The 19,628-nt window shown below is 36.7% G+C and overlaps 2 protein-coding genes across 3 annotated transcripts in view; both read left to right on the plus strand.

The window, feature by feature from the left end:
• Nucleotides 1-19,628, plus strand: part of spi1b (Spi-1 proto-oncogene b) — a 162,504-nt gene that overhangs the window by 6,686 nt on the left and 136,190 nt on the right. Inside the window, exon 5 of one of the 2 annotated variants that reach the window (XR_008321665.1) lies at nucleotides 520-1,934. Coding sequence is in view for 1 of the 2 variants with exons in the window: in XM_053324459.1 (XP_053180434.1) it covers nucleotides 520-833 (314 nt within the window). In the remaining variant the exon portion in view is untranslated. Of the gene's footprint in view, nucleotides 1-519; nucleotides 2,124-19,628 lie in introns of those variants that run through there. The other variant, XM_053324459.1, reaches the window with a different exon arrangement.
• mybpc3 (myosin binding protein C3) overlaps nucleotides 5,329-19,628 on the plus strand; it is a 35,116-nt gene continuing 20,816 nt past the window's right edge. The window contains exons 1-13 of the mRNA XM_053319977.1: nucleotides 5,329-5,353; nucleotides 9,334-9,603; nucleotides 11,281-11,424; nucleotides 12,088-12,165; nucleotides 12,677-12,825; nucleotides 13,650-13,767; nucleotides 13,855-13,906; nucleotides 14,639-14,677; nucleotides 16,988-17,047; nucleotides 17,887-17,910; nucleotides 18,891-19,057; nucleotides 19,151-19,283; nucleotides 19,470-19,472. Coding sequence (XP_053175952.1) covers nucleotides 5,329-5,353; nucleotides 9,334-9,603; nucleotides 11,281-11,424; nucleotides 12,088-12,165; nucleotides 12,677-12,825; nucleotides 13,650-13,767; nucleotides 13,855-13,906; nucleotides 14,639-14,677; nucleotides 16,988-17,047; nucleotides 17,887-17,910; nucleotides 18,891-19,057; nucleotides 19,151-19,283; nucleotides 19,470-19,472 — 1,262 coding nt within the window. The remainder of the gene's footprint in view (nucleotides 5,354-9,333; nucleotides 9,604-11,280; nucleotides 11,425-12,087; nucleotides 12,166-12,676; nucleotides 12,826-13,649; nucleotides 13,768-13,854; nucleotides 13,907-14,638; nucleotides 14,678-16,987; nucleotides 17,048-17,886; nucleotides 17,911-18,890; nucleotides 19,058-19,150; nucleotides 19,284-19,469; nucleotides 19,473-19,628) is intronic.

The raw sequence follows: 19,628 nt of genomic DNA on the forward strand, positions 1-19,628 counted from the left end.
AATTTGGGCTTACCTTCAAGTGGATACAAACATGACTCCAAACAAATGCTACTGTTGCTTTGTACCTGGTTTACCTGTGTAAATAGGCAAATGTTTATAGTAAAAAGTTATGTTGTCCCTAACAAGCCAACAAAAATATTGCAGTTATGTTGGTTGAAGAGTCTCTAAATTCAGAGAAGTGTGGTTACATATGTAACTGTCAATGACAGTTTTCATATCTTCACTAGTTTCTTTGGAACAGTCTTGTAAAGATATTTCACATTAAATATTATAAACAGGAACCCAGAAACATATATTCTATATGTATATATAATAATATATATGATATTTTTAAACCAATTTGCCTGATGTCTGAGATCTCTTATTTTACATACAATCTATAAATGTGGTTGGTCTATAGCAGTTGAAACAAAAAATGAAATATCACTAAATAATATCACTGAATTCATACCTAGTGAACAGAACAGTGCATATCAGTTCAAGAGTAGTAATGATTCAACTGTCTGATGTTTCCAAAAGGCAATAAAAAGAAGATCCGCTTGTACCAGTTCCTGTTGGATCTTTTAAGGAACGGCGATATGAAGGACAGTATCTGGTGGGTGGACAGAGACAAAGGGACATTCCAGTTTTCTTCCAAACATAAGGAGGCTCTTGCACACCACTGGGGGATCCAGAAGGGCAACCGCAAAAAAATGACCTATCAGAAGATGGCTCGGGCTCTGCGTAACTATGGCAAAACTGGAGAGGTGAAAAAGATAAAGAAGAAGTTGACGTACCAGTTCAGTGATGAGGTGCTGGGGAAAAGTCATCTAGAGAGAAAATCATATATGTAGGCAGGAGGGATGGTAAAATGTCAAGACTGAGTCATAGAGTGCTAGCATTTGAGTTGAACTTTCTGTTACTGCAGATGTTTAATTGACCTTGTCGATCAGGTAAATAGCATTATATATCCATTACTGCTGTACAGAAGGATTCATCTTTTGAGCATAATATCCAATACAGGGTTATGTACATAATTTCCACAGATGTATCCCCAGTTACTCTTTGTAATGAGACATACCAGAGACCACATAGTTAGGTAATGCAGAGTAGATATAAAGCTCACTTTGGCCTATGTGTCTGAATGTAACAGAACATACTGCAAAATAGCTGTATGGAATTTGTAATTTGTCATTTACTGATGCATACAGAAAATTGTGAATGGCTACCAAGATTTGAAAATGTGTTGATTTCTTTTATAGTGCAGTGACTTTGGTGTAGTGGCCAAAGATGAAACTGCAGGTCATTTGACACTGTTCAGACTTTTTTTTTTTTTACATTATATTTAATACATTTTAAAAGCCACCATGCGTAATTAGCAGCAGAAGATATACACTAACATCTGTATTAAAGTGGGGAGAGTAAGCAGCTTCCAGTATACAGTTTTCAAATCTCGTACACTGCACATTCATAAATTTCTGTGCACATTTACAAATATCTTTGATGCCTTTGCAATCATAAGATTATGCATTCATAATTTTCATATGCATTTTCTTTTTTTGTGTGTGAAGATCAATTTTTCTCACTGTTTAAGGAGTCGTTTGACATTTTGTATGAATCTATTGTCTAACTCTAGCCAAGAAAGCAAATGTCCAAATTTTTTTTCATGAAAAAAAAACAATGGTGGGAGAGTTCATGATTTTTTAAACTGCCTCGGGCCTCATCATTGTTGTATGTGACATGCTTAAGTTCTCTCTTGATTTTAGTGTATTCTACTGAATGTATATATATTTACCATATGCTGCAATTTAATATTTAAAACAACAGACACAAAGACAAGACAGATTTAATAGTATTGTACGTTTCTACAAGGAAATTCAAGGTGCTTTACATAAAACAAAAGCCATCAAGTCAGAATGTTACAGCAAAACAAGACAATATAAAAAGACATTTAAGTACAATTGAAAATAAATTGGAAATAAAAATAAGCTGATATTAAGACCTCATTAATGAGGCAGACTTACACTGAGCAGCCACTATGATCCTTCCTCGACTATGATCAGGTCATGTGAGGGTTTGTACAGTACATTAAAGTGTGTATGCTATTGTTGCTTGTGAAAAATAATAAAATGTTTGTCAATGAGTGTGCACTTTAACTTTTGTGATAAAATCTCACATAACACAAAGAAGAAGAACACATTGCCTGACGTTGTAAGGTGTTTGCAGATTAGTTCTGTCACCCTTTTATTACAAATGATAAGATAAGTGTCGAACTATGAGGAACTATGAGGTTAATACAGAGTGGGGAGGTGAAGTGGCCTGTCACCCAGTTCTTACATGTATTGGTCTGTGTATTCTGACACACTGCAGACGCCAACTTTCAACTTACAGTGGCTGCACTTTAAGCTAAATCTAAAGTTTTCACATTATTGATGACGATTGAGATGCAGTTGCATATACAATCTACACTTAAATCACTCAAATCCTCAAAGAAAATAGAAATAACATGATTAAATAGAATTAAATAGAAATAAATATCACAGTTTAAAAAAAATACTGTAATACAAAGGAGTAATAAGTTTCTAAAATTTAAAGTTTGGTGTGTAAATATAAATATACTACAGCACCTAGTGTCCTAAGAGCCAACAGCTCCCCTCAATGGTCAAGTTGAAACCGATACTCATAACTGACAAGTGAGGAGGTCAAACGAAATGGCCTTGAATATGAATAGAATATGAGACACCAATTTTCCAAGAAGGCCCATTTAATTGCTATTCTGGCACTTTCCATCATGTTACGTGATCTTCATGTGAACTAAACTAACATTTCTTACTGACAGTCTTTACGAGGCAGGATCAAGTATCAAAAATGAAAGACACATTTACAGAGGTGAGGTTCAGGAAATGCATCACAGCAAGTCTTCCATGATTAACCAACTTAAAGGTGCTTCCTGTTGCAAAAAGGATGTCACAGCTTCTCCTGCCTGCTGCTTGCCTCACATAATTGCTCTTGAGAATTAGTAGGAAGGAAGGCAGCTGATGACAGGTACACTAATGAGGTATTAAGATGAGGCTCAGGGGAAGATGTAGAAAGGAGATGCAGTGCAGTCTCAGGTGCCCTTTTTAAGGAAGACTGGACATGGTGGGCTGTGAACCTTTTTTACATTTGAATTTAGATTATTTATTATTCTTTATTTATTTTATGGGTTTTTCTACATCTTGAAGAAAAATAGAAACAGAAGCATTCTTTGTGGAAATACCCACATTTATGCCTAACTTATGAAATTGGTTTCTGGATAAATCTGAGAAAACAGATGTACCATGTGGTTGCTGAGTTATGCTTGAATTTTAATATCTATGACATTAACCCGCTGTTCAGAAGGTTCAGGAATTTTGAAAGGGAAAATTTTAAATACAGCACTGGTCATAAGATCAGACTTTTCTAACCAAGGGTTGCTCACTCGAGAATGGTGAGAAAAGCACAGACAAATAGCAAATACAGAACGTGAAATATGTGACAAAACAACAAAACAGGAACAAAACAGTTCTCCTAAAAATCTGAAAATAATATGTCCATGTGGGACCTTGACATTTATCAACAAGAAGCTGATTGAGAAAACAGGTTTTCTGGGCCTTTAAAGGGGACATATCATACACATTTCCAGGTCTATTATTAAAGTCTGGGGCTATACTGGTATATCTTTACAGGATGTACAGTTCAAAGGAACTCCTTATTTTTCTTATATAGCCCCTCAGTTCAGCCTCTGTCTGAAACAGGCCATTTTAGCTCCCTATCCTGTTGGATTGGTTAGTTCTCAGAAGCTGCATTTTGACAGACTTCTGGCTGTGCTGGGCAACCAAAAGCAGTCATATTTTTCATCTTTTTTGTTGTTCTATACTCAAAACAGAAAGCTTACTCAAATGTATTTGTGCATGTCTGAGCCCAAATCCAATTTGAAATATGTGAATGGACAATGCCAACAACCCGTGGAAGAACCTTAGCAACAAAGGCTACAGAACAGATGGCTGCTCGTTGGCATGTGCAAACAATCTGATGTCATTATAAGGAGGAAGTAGAGGTAGCATTTCAAACTAAGCAGACCAACAGTAACAGCGCCAATTTGGCATAGTGGCCAAACTGTAATTACAATGCACACATGCCTAAAAAATATTTTTCCTGTGCACAATGATTGGAAAAGGAGCAACTATAATAATAATGATAACAATAATAATAATAATAATAATAATAATAATAATAATAATAATAATAATAATAATGATGATGATGATGATACATTTAGAGCGTCACAATCCTTCATTTTACTTTTCAGATTTTGAGCAACATACTGGTAGTATCTTAAGAACAGTAAGTTGTTTTTTTTTGTCTTCATGCACCACTGAGTAATGTTCAAAGGGATGAACAGGTCGCTATCTTTGACTCTGGTTTCCAGTTCTTCTTAATACATCCATCAAACTGAGCATTCAGAGCAGAAAGAAGCCCTGGCTTTTGACTTGCAGGGAGCATTTCTACAGACCACCTACAGTTTTGGAACTTTGACCATGTTTAACATAGACAACCGCCATCAAAGAGTATAAAAATAACATACAATCACAAAAGTATGATGTCCCCCTTCAGCAATTTACTCATCAAGTTATAACCCATTCTGATATGTATGAAGGGGCTCAGATATCATTGGTTAATGTATCTGGAAATGAAAAAAAAAGATCTAACCACACCTGTTTTCTACAACATGTGCAGCCCACTGAGGCATGTCCTTGTTTTGTTTGTTGTTGGGTGAAATGGTAACCAGTGTCAAAGAAATTCAACAGCTCTGCATTAATGAAAGAATTTATTAAAGTCCTTGTCCATCAGGGTAAAAACGTTTAAAGAAAAAAAAACCCTGATCCCTGCCAGTTATTCTCAACCACCTTGTATTTATTCTTAAATTCACAGGGTGACATGGTGCAGCACAGATGTGGAGAGAGCAAAAAGACTTTTTTGGATTCAAAGTTCTATATTTAACCACTGCCTTACATCTCTTCCCCTCCCTCTCAAGGCCTATCATTCAACCGAGGTGTTGGAGGAAAGGATGGTTGAAATATAGCCCAGAGTTGACGGGGGGCGGGGTGGGGGCTGGCTTGTTGCTGGAATGGGATAAGCTTTGATGGGGAGTACGTGGGGGTGGCTGTTGTGTTTTTTGGACATTGTATTGGGCTTAGAAAAAAAAGTGGCAGTAGAGGTGGGCTGTTTGGAAACAGCACCACTATTAAAAGGCAAAGGGCTAGACAGACAGCTGACTGTTTAGGTACAGTGAGTCACTTTGTGGAGGAGAGGAGACCATTAAGGAAGATGCCCGAGCCAACAAAAAAAGCAGGTAAGTGGGCTCGATCACATTCAGCCACTTTTTGAGTTTAGTCTGAACACTTTCAACAACTTACATTCTCCAAAAAACCAAAACTTTTGACCTTTTATAAAAAAAAAGGCTCATTGGTTTGTTATCAGCATGCAGCTGTATACCCATTAGTAAATGTTCCTCCTTTGTATCATCTGTTGGATCTGTATAATTAGAAACCTTACACAGACATCTTTTCTAAGAAACTAACAATGTGATATCACAATATGTGTGAAGAGTTAGGGTTAGGGTTAGTGTGTGCGTGTGTGTGTTGGGCCACACCCCTCTTAAGCAACTACAAACCACAACTGAACCACTCACTACAGACCTGATCATTGTTCTCATGATACACATATTGATATATGGTTTTGAATTTGCAGAATAATGTCGTAATTACATTGTAATTCTGTGACCATGTTGTTCTTTTTGTCACAATTTCTGTCGCTTTCTCACTATGCATATATAAATAAATATATATATATATATATATATATATATATATACATATGTTTTTTGCTTGTTTTTATCTTTATTTTTATTTTTATTTTTTATTTTTTTAACAACCCAAAAGTGTATTATTTTAATTTACAGGTAATTATTTCCTTACATCAATGCATAAACATCTATTTTCAACAATATAAGAGAAGATGAAATAAAACTCAAAGTACCACAGCAGCAACTACAAGAACAGAGGCATAGAAAAATAACTTTAAAAAACTTAAAACAGTAATTGTAAAGTACTTTATACATTATGAACAACTTCAATATACCAACAAAAAATGAAAAAAACAAAAAGGTACCAAATTCTACATATACCATTATAAATAGTAACCATGGTATAAAGTGTATTAAATAAAATAAGTAGCCAATGGTGTTGTAATAAAATTAACTCGAGGGAATTACATTTTGTGTGTCAAATCATTATTTTAATAACAAGATTAATTCAACTTTATTTTTTCTATACATCAACCCGAAATACAGGAACAGATGTATACTGTAGGGCTATTATGTTACAATAAAATAAAAATAAAAAATACTACAATTGCTCCTGAGGGGATAGATTTTGGGTAGTTGGTGTCTTGTATCTGCATCTCAAATGTCATATGAATGCAGTAGAAAATTAGATGGATTCTTCCAAAGTATGTCACAATTTGAGGTGGTGAAAGTTGCTTAGTAAGGAAATGTCACAGTACTCAGTACCCAGTAGTCAAAATCACAACATACTACATTTAATTATCTGTTCTTAGTTCTCAGCAGTGGGATAGTCTCTCTAAGCCCCTTTTGGCCATGTCACAGCTCAGAAACACGTCACATGATCCAGTTGGAAACATTGTCTGAAGTGAAATGGACACTATTTCCAGCATCACTGCATTCACAAAATGCACCACTGATCCAAAAATGCACCAACAGGATTCCAGCCTGACAAATGACTTTCCACTTGTTTTTTCCCCCTCTGCTCAGTGGGGATGGATTGTTGTTTGTTGGGTGAGAAGCCCCTTAGATCAGATGACACAGTGCAGCCCAGCTATGTAGCTTGAGTGCTTTAAGACTTCCAGTGTCAAGGATCTGCTCTTGAAAATACTAGTTATAATCAGCTTGAGCTTGTAGCATTATCATTAAGACCCTGCAATCAACAGGATGTTTTTCAGGCTTCTTCTAATTTTAATTTTTAACTTTCGCTGAATAGGAAGTGTAGCAATAACACACGGTTTGTCAACATTAAAGTAAAAAAAGTAATAATTATAAAAAAATAATTAGATAAATGAAAATAGATAAATAAAGGATAATAATAAAAAAGTAAATGATGTAAAAGTAAATGATATTAAATAAATAATACTTTAAAAAAAAAGAATGTCTCAAAAATAAAGAAAGCATTCAAAAGTCTTCAAGGACTAATGGCATAAAGTGACATTAGCTACTCCTGAATAACATTATTATTATTATTATTGTTATTATTATTATTATTAGTAGTAGTAGTAGTAGTATTATTACCTAATTATTGATTTGGGTTAACAACATTAAACAGACTTGAAGCAGATTTCAGACAAACATCTAGTGACTTTCAGGAAGCTACGAGTAGCTACGTTACTCTTTCCAAAATAGCCAAAACTTTAGCCTTATTTATTTTATGTGGCAACATTAAACATAACTGCGGTCTTGGCCCTAAACAAAGCTGGTAAAAGCACAGAATGCAGGACATCTGTTCAAATTGAACAAAATAGTTAATTCTTGAATAAACAAACTGTCTTCACTTTAGTACATGTTCGCTTCTTTAATGTCAGTTAATGGAAACTGTTCATAAGTTTCAAAGTGACCTACGGTTATTTTGATTCTGAGAAGCAGACAAAGATTTGAAAGGTAAAGGATTATGAATGACTGACAACATTACAATCAATGTTGCAACAAAAAGAGAGCGCTGGCTGCAGACAGACTGAGGGCACATCATTCTTTCTGAGCCTCCAGAGACACAAAAATAGAGTTGAGTTAATCCCTCGGCTGTGATACCTGCGCCCCTGTTGCAACTGAAGCCTGCCAGCCTCATTTATTGGTTCAGTACATATGCATCCTATATTTAAACTCATAGGGTCATCTTGCAACGCAGGGATTTTTTTTTGTTTTGTTTCGTTTCATGTGGTTTTATCATGCTAAAGCTGAATGTTCAGGAATCAGACTTGTTTAACAGCTGGAAACATCTATCTCAGTTAAACATACATGCATTTTATTATTGAAAACATGTTACTTTAAAATACACATATGCTGTCAGTTGTGCTCTGTACTGTTTGGCCCCTTTTAAAGTGTTCAAGTATGACTGAGCACATTTTATTTAACTTATAAACAGTTCAAAAAAGACCTGGCACAGCAGGCACAGACAACAGCTGGTGTTTTACACAACATGTGTAAAATTTACTATTAATAGTTTTTCTGATTGACAGCAGGATCACCTCTTAGTCCTGTTACTATATATATTGTCTGCTAATGTTCAGTTACAGATGTTGCAGATATGTCTTTATTCCATTTCAATCAAAAACCTTGAAATATTACAGTTTACATGCTGATTAAAGAATGTCAGCAGACTTTAATACACAACCTGATTAGATGGATATAATGTTGTGGTTGCTGCAGAGATGATGAATGTCTTTTAAGGTAAGTTGGACCTGATTTAAATTGCTTCAGACTGTTGCTCTACAGGTTTTGTATATGAATTCATATTTTGAACTAGTCTTTCTACACACCTTCAGAACGTCAAAGAGCCCCAAGAGGCCTCATTACGAAGGCAAAGACATTAGTTTTCCGTTGGCATTTTTAGGAACACCTTTGATTAGTCCTGACTTTGAAGTTGTTGTCTACATGTATATTAAATACTCAATAGTTTTTCAGACCAATTACCTGCTGTTTGTAAGGTTATATATATATCTGACATAAAGTTTTAGAAGAGAGTTTTTTGTTTAATGATTCCTCAGATGAAGTAAGAGCTCATGCTGTGCTCCTCAGAAATCACTACGTCTCTATTTAAATAAAGTGTGTAATAACATGTCGACACAGAGATGACTTATTCTACAGTCAGATATTTATGTTTTGAGATATTCTTTGTGGTAATGGGGTGAAAAGAAGCAAATTCATAGGTTTTCAGTTAGCCCCACCCAGTGTGCTGAGACTGTATGACACAAGCAGCTCTGCTCAGCTCATGAGCCTTTTTTCTTCTTTTGCTAAAATATGAATGACTCATCTTCCCCAACCCCATCCCAACCCCCACCCACCTCCTGTTATTTCCTCGGGTATGTGTTTTGTTTCTGAATGGATGAAATGGACAAAGATGAAGTTTGAATAAAACAAAAATGAACATATACAGTAATTTAGGGTTGTATTTCTTAGTTATGGGTGCAAAGACACAAAATTCCCATCAATTAACTCTCACAGCAGATGGTCTTACTTTTCATTTTGAATTCATCCTCCCTCTTCAGTTTCAGCGTTTTCCAAGAAACCAAAGACTCAGGAAGCAGAAGCGGGATCATCAGTGGTCTTTGAAGCAGAGACCGAGAAGCCTGATGCTAAAGTAAAATGGCAGTGCAACGCAAAGGACATTGCAAGTGACAAAAAATACGAGATCACAGCCAATGGAAACAAGCACTCCCTCACTATAAAAGCTATTGCCAAAGAAGATGCCAATATCTATGCAGTGATTGCTGGGGGGTCAAAGGTCAAGTTTGAGCTGAAGGTCGTATCAAAGCCAGGTGGGAGACTTTGATGGTGCAGCTGTGTGTTTGAGGTCTCTGCTCGCTCACTTATGGGCTGTGTAGTCAGCACGGAGCACAAAGCAAAATGGTGCACTTGATGCAGAAAAGCACTGAGGCAGTAAATACTTGATGCACTGCATGCACTTGATGTTTCTGCACATGAACTCACATCTCTGACAGCTGCTCTACACCGAATCTCTGAGACCGCTTTGTGTGGAAATGTATGCTCTTAAAGACTTAGTTCATCATTTGGGGAAATACTGCACACTTATTCAAAAGGTAAAAAAACCCCGGCCTACCAGCACCTTTAAAGATCACAGATTAAAGGATAAGTTCACAGTTTGTCAAGTCTCTCTTAAAACAACAGTCAGGCGCCCATAATATAATTGAAACAGGTTTTGCTCGCTGTTATCATTCCTCTTGCTAATGCTGACCAAGAGAAGATTGCATCCAGTTGCACTTACAATGTAAGTAAAGGGGGACAAACAGTCCTTGTTTTGAGGAAAAATGTATTTTGAAGTTTATTTGAAAATAATAGTAACAGTTCACAGCTTAAGTCTTTCTAGTGCCAAATTGACTCTTTTCATTTGAGGGACAATGTTGAATAATTTGGACTGAAGCTTTGGATTTTGTCCCCATCACATACAATGAAAGTACATTATGGAGAGCCACTATGAACAGGAGGAATGATTACAGCAAGTAAAATGTGTCAGTGTTGATTTGGTGTCCTTTAACATGTTAAATCATGAAGTGTGAAAATATCTTGTCGTCACCTTGCCCCCCCCCCATTTATACTGAGTCACCCTGGATGGTTCTTCCTGTTTTAAGTCTATATGCTAAGCTAAGCTAACCATCTCCAGGCTGTAAAGCTTAATATTCAACTTGAATGAAACAGGCATGAAACAGGTATCAATCTTCCTATCTAACTCCCAGGCAAGGAACTGAATGAGTAGTAAGCTTTCCCAAAATGCTGAACTATTCTTTTAAGGCATAAAATCTGTGCAATCACTGGCTTCATCAAAATAACCAGCACTTTCTATAGAGCACTGCACTGTATTCTACACTGACTGTCATGGAGTAATACATGTGCCGTTTGTCTTTCAGTGTGTCCCACTGAGGTCACATTTGATAAGGTGGAAACAAATTTCAAAGAAAGGCAGCAGACTAATAGGCGCAACGTGCCACAAGCGACTACCCACAGCTGTCTGTGGCTCATATCAGAGCCACCCTTACTCTGTCTGTGGAGTGACCTTGACCCTCACACCAGCACATTTATTCCTCATGAGTAACCACCACTTGACTGGTGCTCAGGATAGGCATGAGAGGCAGCTGATAACACATGGAAAATCAGCCAGCCTTTCAAGGATGATAAGACATAAGAAATATTTGGGTGATAAATGTTCATCAAAGATTATTTTCACTATCACAAAACAAGCATTGGACATTAAATCAAAAGTCTAAATTTGACTGTTTTCTGTTTTGCTACACAAGAAAATGTAAATGTTTTTTTAAAAACTTTTGTAGACTCAAGTTGACAATATCGTGTCAGGTTTGACAGACTGATTGCTTTCGTTTTACCACCTGTGAGCTGATTATCCTAAATATAGGGCACATTCATTGCCATTGTAATTGTATTGTGCCTCTCATTTGTGCCTTGTTATCTCTGTGATGAAGGTAACACCGAAGCTCCAGCTGAGGCCCCTGCTGATGGATCCAAGGAGCCCCATGTAGAACCAGAGCAGACCCCTGCTCCACCTGAAGCAGCACCCACAGAGGACAAGCCCGCCGCCCCAGCAAATGATGCTCCTCCATCTGAGGGTGAGTCAGACAGTACCAGCAGCCTTCACTCATCTCTCATTTATGGATTAGTCATTCGTTATACTGTCTGACTGACGTGGTTTTTGAGTTAAGCCTTCCTGACAATGTTTTCTGAACACCCCAGTCTATTTGAGATGACACATGTATCTACATCACAATAAATATTTATATAAGAAGCAGCATTGGACTTAGCTTTCCTGCTGGGAGTTATATGAAAAGACTGATACTTTCATGTCAACAGCCAGTGAATTAGTGTAAATAAACAATTTCTTTAAGTCTATATCTGATATACTACAGAATGTTTTGACACATATGGATACTTACAATATACATATATAAAAAAAATATATTAAGCTGTACAGTTTGGTATGACACATTAATTTCAACACTTTTTTCAAAACCATAACCAAAAAATTATAAAACAGTGTGTTTCAGTAACATGAAATATTACATTGTACATTATATTGTACATGTTAACCACACATAGTAGTTCAGAATTTCTGAACCAATGAGGTCAGTATTTTAGGATGCAATTTCATCAGTCAACTGAATGATGGCAGTTTTAATTTTCTTCTTTGATTTTCTAACTTGCTTTTGAATTAGATGTTTGATTTCTGTCTTTCAACTTAATGTTAAAGCATTGTGTTGTGAACCTGCTTGCAGATGGACAACCTCCAGACACCAGACAGGATCTCACTGGCCTCTTCCTGGAGAAACCCAAGAGTGCAGAGGTCATTGAAGGTGAACAGAGCTGAAGTTCTGCTTAGATGTGGGGCAGTTAACCAGATGTACATTTGTCAAATCAACTAGTTAGTTATCATCCTGGAAAATGTAGAAAGTGGAAATAGGTCTCCATGCAGTGGAAATGAAATACCCCAAGACAGGTTTAAGAGATACTATACCAGCCATCTTCAACTCATTCCACAAAGGGCCATGTGGCTGCAGGTTTTCATTCCAACCAAGCAGGAGCACACCTGGCTCAATTCATTTAATCAGCTGAACTCACTCTTCAGTCAGCTGATTGGTGTGCATGTGTGCTCCTGCTTGGTTGGAATGAAAACCTGCAGCCACATGGCCCTTTGTGGAATGAGTTGAAGATGGCTGTACTATACCATGGAAGTGAAAGCACAACATTGACACCAAATATACTGTTAATTTCTCACATGTCAATACAGAACAAATTAAATAATAGTCAGACCTGGAGGGTGATTTTTTAAAGCACAATCTAGAATATGACAATTTCTCTTTGCAGGTCAAAATATCACGTTTGTGGCTAAAGTAAATGCTGAATCATTGCTGAAAAAACCAACCATCAAATGGTTCAAAGGGAAGTGGATGGACCTCGCCAGCAAATCTGGAAAACACCTGCAGCTGAAAGAGTTGTATGACCGCAACTCGAAGGTAGGCTAATGCTGCAGACACTGAAACAGAAACAGGAGATTTTTTAAATTATATCTTGACATTATAAAAGCCATTATAACCTGCCTGACTTTATTTATGCTTGTAAAGAGCACAAATATATAATTTTTACTAGAAGGAGCTTAAACCTACAGTGTGTAACATTTGGCTTTGAGGCAACAGAGGTGTTTTGCAAGACCTGCTCTTCTCAGCCTCAGTTTTGCAACTTGTTGCCTCAGCAACAAACCACAAGCATGCTACTGTAGGGGTGACATTATGGGGCGACAGGAACATTTGTATGTCACAAATTTCGTTTTCAGAACAAAACAAAGATAGACACCTTTTAAAAATGAAGTATTTAGAAAAGAAAGAAAGAAAATCAGCCTGTGATAATCCCAAACTGCCTGAACATTATATCTGACTTTAAATGTCTGATTGTCTTACTGAATCTACATATTGTGACGACCTTCAGTAACCACAGAGACGTTGGCCGGTTTAGATGGCTCTTTATTGCTCTCTAATACACAGGCTACTGTGGGCCGTAGCCAACGCCAAAAAAACAACCTAGCAGAAACTCTTTAGCCACACACGTGCTGCCGTCCTCTTTCACAGGCTAACAACAACAACAACCGCTCAGCTAGCTGTACGTCTCACTCTAAGACGCATTCACGGACACTCCGGAAAAGCAGCACTTTACTGAACAGAACAGAACTGGCTTAAACACAAAATAACACAAACAGTAACATGTCCAGTTCGTTACAATATGATCAAAATCCAAGTGTCATGTAACCTTGTTCACATCTCTCACCTCACTAATGTGGTTGCAGATCTACACATTTGAGATGCAGATCATCACAGCCAAGGCTAACTTTGCTGGAGGTTACAGATGTGAGGTGTCATCTCGGGACAAGTTTGACAGCTGTAATTTTGACTTGGCTGTACATGGTAAGTACGCCTTTCTAATCACATCAATTCACTCAGAAATATGTTCTTTTGTATCATACTGATTTTGGCTCCTGTTCTGAATCCCAGAGGCTCGTGCTGCTGACACAGGCCTGGACATAAGAGCAGCATTTAGGCGGACGTAAGTTAAATCACTTCATTATTCTGAAGAAAACACAAAACTTGACCTCCCTTTGATCACAAGTTACTCTAAAATGAATACATGCTGATCAATAAGTTTTCTTTTTTTCCTGTTGATATTTAGGTAACATTCACAGGTTAAAGAGATGTCATAGTAACTACTTATTGAGGGTTTGACTGCTGGACATTTCGTCACTAGTATCAGACAGTTATATGTATAAGTCATCACTGTTCCCTCTCTACAGGGTATATAGATACTGGAAGATCGATAGAACTAGATATTATTAGGAGTGAAATGTTATGCACCATTTAATCCCTTTTGATTTACATTTTTATAAATATACAGGACAGTTAAGTTAAAAATATGGATTAATCCAAAAGGACAACAATATATAAATTTGATTTGATGAAGAAGCATTAGTTGGTGAAGTACGCTGGAGTAATAAAAATGGTTTATCAACAGCACAAATGGGAACCACTTCAGTGCCAAATAAGACACACCGATAACCCCAGAATGTGATTGGTTGATACCAAATTCAGTGAAGGGCAATTTTGTGACATCACTTGGTTATTGGACTTAAGTCACACTTCTTAATTTTAATAATTACACTTGATAAGCAGGACTTCATTTAGGAGATTAAAAACAGGGGAAAAAACACACATTTCCTCATGAACTGCAGTGGAGTGTCACCATGTCATGTAAGTAATAACTGTGGAAATGCTAACCTATTAGGAATGAAGCCGGTAAGAAGAGAAGTGGACCATCAACAAGGTAGTTAAAGCGTTTGTTGCAACAATGGAGGCTCATATTCAAAATCTGGGGACACTGATTGTTAAAGAACCTGAGAAATAAGGACTTGGGTCAGAGACTTGTTTTCTCTCCTGTGGCCTGTTGTTATCTCTCTGCATTCAAGTCAAGCAGAACCAGCGTTCTTGATGGTGCAGCCTCCAATCTGCTGAATTTTGACACGACCACAGAAGGATGAACATGCGAGAGCTCAACATACTTGCATTCAAATACTAGCTGTCATTGTAATAACCTTTGACTTAGGTACATCTCAATATTTGGAGATTTAATTTATGTATCTAATATGTAACATGTGCTGGTTGCACTCATTTGCTCTCTCTGATCTCCTCTTGGGTCTCAATCAAAACAGCAGAGCCAGCTGCACAAACAGCTACCCGGCAGAGTGAGCTTTGACGGTGGTTTGATCACACTGAAAGTGCAGGATGTGCTAAGACACAGGCTTTTCAGTAGCCAAACTCTTCCACAGGGTTGCCACATAGAGGAAGTGCAACTACAGTACAGAGTGTTGTAACTTCACCACATAAACCAGAGACTCACCTTCTAATCTTGCTGTCAGATCAGAGTCAGGGGACAAGCACACAGTTAAATCTACGCCCTTGTCTTTATCTTTCATCCCACTGATTAGATTGGAGCGGACTCCATATAGTGACCGCTGTTTTCTTTAACCTTGAATGTTTTGTTTTGTTCTTGTCTGGATGACTGCTGCTGCTGCTCATGGTTTAAAGGAATAATTCAACATGTGTGGGAATATGCTTGTTCGCTTTCTTTCCAAGAGTTACATGAAGAAGTTGAAACCGGTCTCATGTTTGTGCATTAAGGGATAAGACTGTTTTGTATATTTATCTTATTGGCAACAAATCGCATGTACAGAGCCAAACCAACAATGAATTGAATGTGTGTGTGTATCCAAAGCCTTATATAGCATATTCCTGTGCTGTCGACCTCTGTTGTTGAAATCAGAAATATGTAAATGAGCCACACTGTTGCAGTGGATGGCATGTTACAGTAGCTTTTTTGAAAGGGCTCCAAAGACTTATAACAGCAATCACATTTTCAATCTTCATAGAGTAGTTCTGTGTAGGATGCCACTGCGCATGAATGGGAAAATTGATTTGTTTTCTGAGCTTTGCTAGCTTTAGTTGCTACATATCACAACTTCTTGACTGTGTGCTACCTGTGTACATTTCTTAAGGAACTTCAGGGAAAAAAAGTCAAGAGGTTGTAATATGTAGCAAAACAAGCACCTGTGCTGTAGTTTTGGTCTTACACAGAACTACTCTCTGAAGACGGAAAACATTAGTCTTTCTAAATAAACTACTGTAACCAAACTCTTTATAGTGAAGGAACATGTCATTTAGTACAACAGCATTAATCAGTGACGTGGACTCTACGATACAGAGGAATATCATATATTAGACTTTGGATACACACAATACTTGTAAGTAGGGTGAGTTCATCATTGGTTTGGCTCTGCACATGAGACTTACTGACATTAAGAAAAATCGCCAGTCATGTCCTTTAAATAAGTTATGGAGTTAAAGCTAAAGTAGGAAGTAATTAGCTTAGCTTTGCATGACTAGACACAGTTAGCCCAGCAAAGTTCAGAAAGCTCAGTGATTAACGTGGTGTGCCTTGTTTGTTTAATCTGTACACAAACAGAAAAGTAAAGACAACAAATTATGGATCTAGAGGGAATTACATAGCACAACTATTTTCTAATGACAGTTAAGTCCATTTGTGCAGCTTTGTTGCTTTTTCCTGCAAAACTCATAGAGACAACGAAACCCTAATAAGTAAGTAATGTTCTGGTTGACATATTTTTCTTTATGCTAAGCTACGTGACACTAGATTCTTGCTCCCCAATTAAAGCACAAACATGAGAGTGGTATCAATACTGTCTCATGGAAAGAAATAATTATTTTAACCAAATTCCTTTAAACATGGCAACGCCTTTCTCTCCAACAAGACATCTGTCTGTCAAATCTTTCTTAAGCATATATCCATAAATCTATTTCCTTTCAGTCTTCTTATTTTAGCCCAACCTTAGCTGCATTGGTTAGCTCTGCTTTGTACCATTAGTATTTTCTCTTGCATATTGTAGCTAGAGAAAATAAGAAGTTCATGTTTAACACTACTGTTTTGTAAAAGCTCAGGAATATGAATTTGTTTTACTCAAAACAAATCATGCCTGTAAATGATCAACACCATGCCTGTAGCAGTGAAACTGTTCTGTTGATACTGATGTTTTGTTGCTGGTGGCTGATATTTCTGCAGTAGCGTAGACGGAAAAGAAGACTCAGGAGAGCTGGACTTCAGCACGTTATTAAAGAAGAGGTAAGCAGTTACAGAATTGAGATAATCATTCAACAATAAATTGTAGATTTTCCATTTTATTTTTTTGTCTTTCTCTCTCATTCTCTTTCTGGACCACCTTGCCTCTGCAGAGAGTAAGCAACTTCAGCATCTGCAAATTGAAAATTGGATTTATGACCTAAACACTAACCTGATTGCAACTAAGCCTGAACATTAACTCCCTGCACAAGGAGAATGACCGCATGAGACAAGTGTCTTGGGATTTATACCCTGACCTCAACCAGCCATTTGAAGGTCCGAACATATAAGGTTGTCTTAAAAAATCTGGTCAGTGATCCAAATTTTGTATTTCCTGTCTTGAAGGCCTTCTCATTTAAACAACAGTATGGACATGACAGCCCCATTTAAATTATCTGACATAAAGTTTTATTGTTATTTTTTTTATCTCCCCTCACGTTATTACTACGTTTCCCTAGCAGACTGTCTGTAGAGATGTTTTGGACTTTCCCTTTTTCTGACACTTCACAATTTTTACTCTAAAACAAACGTCACCACCCCAACACATCAAACAACACTTAAATGTATCACATCCTGTTACCAGATCATTATTGTTATCAAGAATATTGAACACCACACCCCTAACAAAGCATGTGAGCACATGATTTGTGATTACTGTCATTGTTTTTGGGTCTGACCTAAAAACAGCTTTTCTTCATCTCAGTTTAACTCCCATTACTGTATTTGATTTGTTGTAAATTCATATTTCTAATATGCTGATTGAATTACTTTTGAAATGCTGTGTTTTAACTTGTCTGGTTTGTTTTGCCATATTTGCCTCTTGGGTTCTACCTCTGAATGAGCAGCAGTTTCATTAAATCCAATCGGTAAGAAACTGCTGACATGCTGCCTGAGTGTCGCAAGAAAACTGTTTGTTGTGCAGTTATTGATTGATTGATTTATTTATTTCAAGTGCAATCAATAAACACACTACTGTACTCTCTTATATCACTAAAATGTTGAACCAAAAAATATTGAAGATAAGTCATTGTTATTCAATGATCAATCAATAAAGTTATTGAACAAAGATATACATTGTTTGTAAACTTTAGCCAAATTATAGTGTGAATTATTGAATAATTATTCACAAATCAGTCAATAATATTTCACAGTATACTGTATCCTAATTATTTGTGAAATACTGTAAGTCAGTGATTTTATCGTTGTGGTGGATGTGGAACATGATAGTCATTTTGCACACCAGTTAACAAATATTTGCACATTGTTTAAAGCATTTAAAACACAAAATTAAATAAGTGGAAATGAGGCAGGTGTTGTTAAAAAGCACTTGACTCTGTCCGTTCAGTCAGGCTTAGAGCTGAAACAGACAGCAGGAGATTGGTGATCAGCAGTCCGGTTATTGGCAAAGGCAGAAAAGATGCTGAGGGCACCTAGTGGACAGGTGTGGAACAGCAGTTAAAACCTATAAATGATAACAGAAACTAAGGACGGTAAGGACAGTGATGGAGACAGTGCAGACAAAAGCATGACTAGCTTTTTCTGTCCACATTTTAGGGGGAACAGATGGGGAGAAAATGATTTACATGATATATGAAATGGGAAATTAGCAATATATGATGTTACCTAAATACTTTATTCCTCCTTATTTATAAGGAGGACTATTTATAGTAAATAAAATAAGTTATGATGAAAATTAATCATTTTCTATGAAGTATTATCAAAATGTTAGTTTTCCTGTACTTCTATTATAGTTATTTCTTAATGTCTATATTTGCAATGTAAATTAAAAACTCTGTGCTAAGTGACTGGCTTTGACATCTTTCTCTGTTTGGTTTATGTCTATCAGAGCTGTGCAGCAAATCAACACAGACAGTGGTGTGGATGTGTGGAATATTCTCAAAAAAGCTCCTGCTTCAGAATATGAGAAGATTGCTTTTCAGTATGGCATCACCGACCTGAGAGGCATGCTCAAGAGACTGAAGAAGATGAAGGCAGAAGAGAAGAAAAGCGTAGGTTGGTATAGAGTTTGTAAATGACTTGACCTTGATGTAAAAATGTAAACCATAGGCCTAATACTGACTAATTATTTTACTGTTCTGAATCTAGCTTTCCTCAAAAAGATGGATCCTGCCTACCAAGTGGAAAAGGGACATAAGATAAAGTTAGCAGTTCAGGTTGCTAATGAAGATGTTGATGTGAAATGGCTGAAGAACGGACAAGAAATTCAACCAACCGGAAGGTTAGAATATGCTTTCAAACAATTAACCTCCACTCCATGAAATATATTTTACCTGTATAGCATTTAGCAAAGACTGTCAAGTCTTGGTGATGATGATTTTAATTAACTCTTTTTCTATTTTTGTCTCTTTATTGCCTCATAATATGTGGATTACCTCCCTACTTTATCATGTCATTACATCACTAGCAAGTAAGTGTCCAAGAGCAACTGTTCTTGTTTTTTGGATAATATAGTTTAAAAGCTTACAAAACAGCTATGAGTTGGTTCCCACAAATCATGTTTTCAAACAAAATGTAAATGTACCTTCCTGTAATAAATACTGCATTGAAAAAATATATATTCCTC

Source organism: Scomber japonicus, chromosome 1 (assembly GCF_027409825.1).
Source record: "Scomber japonicus isolate fScoJap1 chromosome 1, fScoJap1.pri, whole genome shotgun sequence".
Classification (NCBI taxonomy): domain Eukaryota; kingdom Metazoa; phylum Chordata; class Actinopteri; order Scombriformes; family Scombridae; genus Scomber; species Scomber japonicus.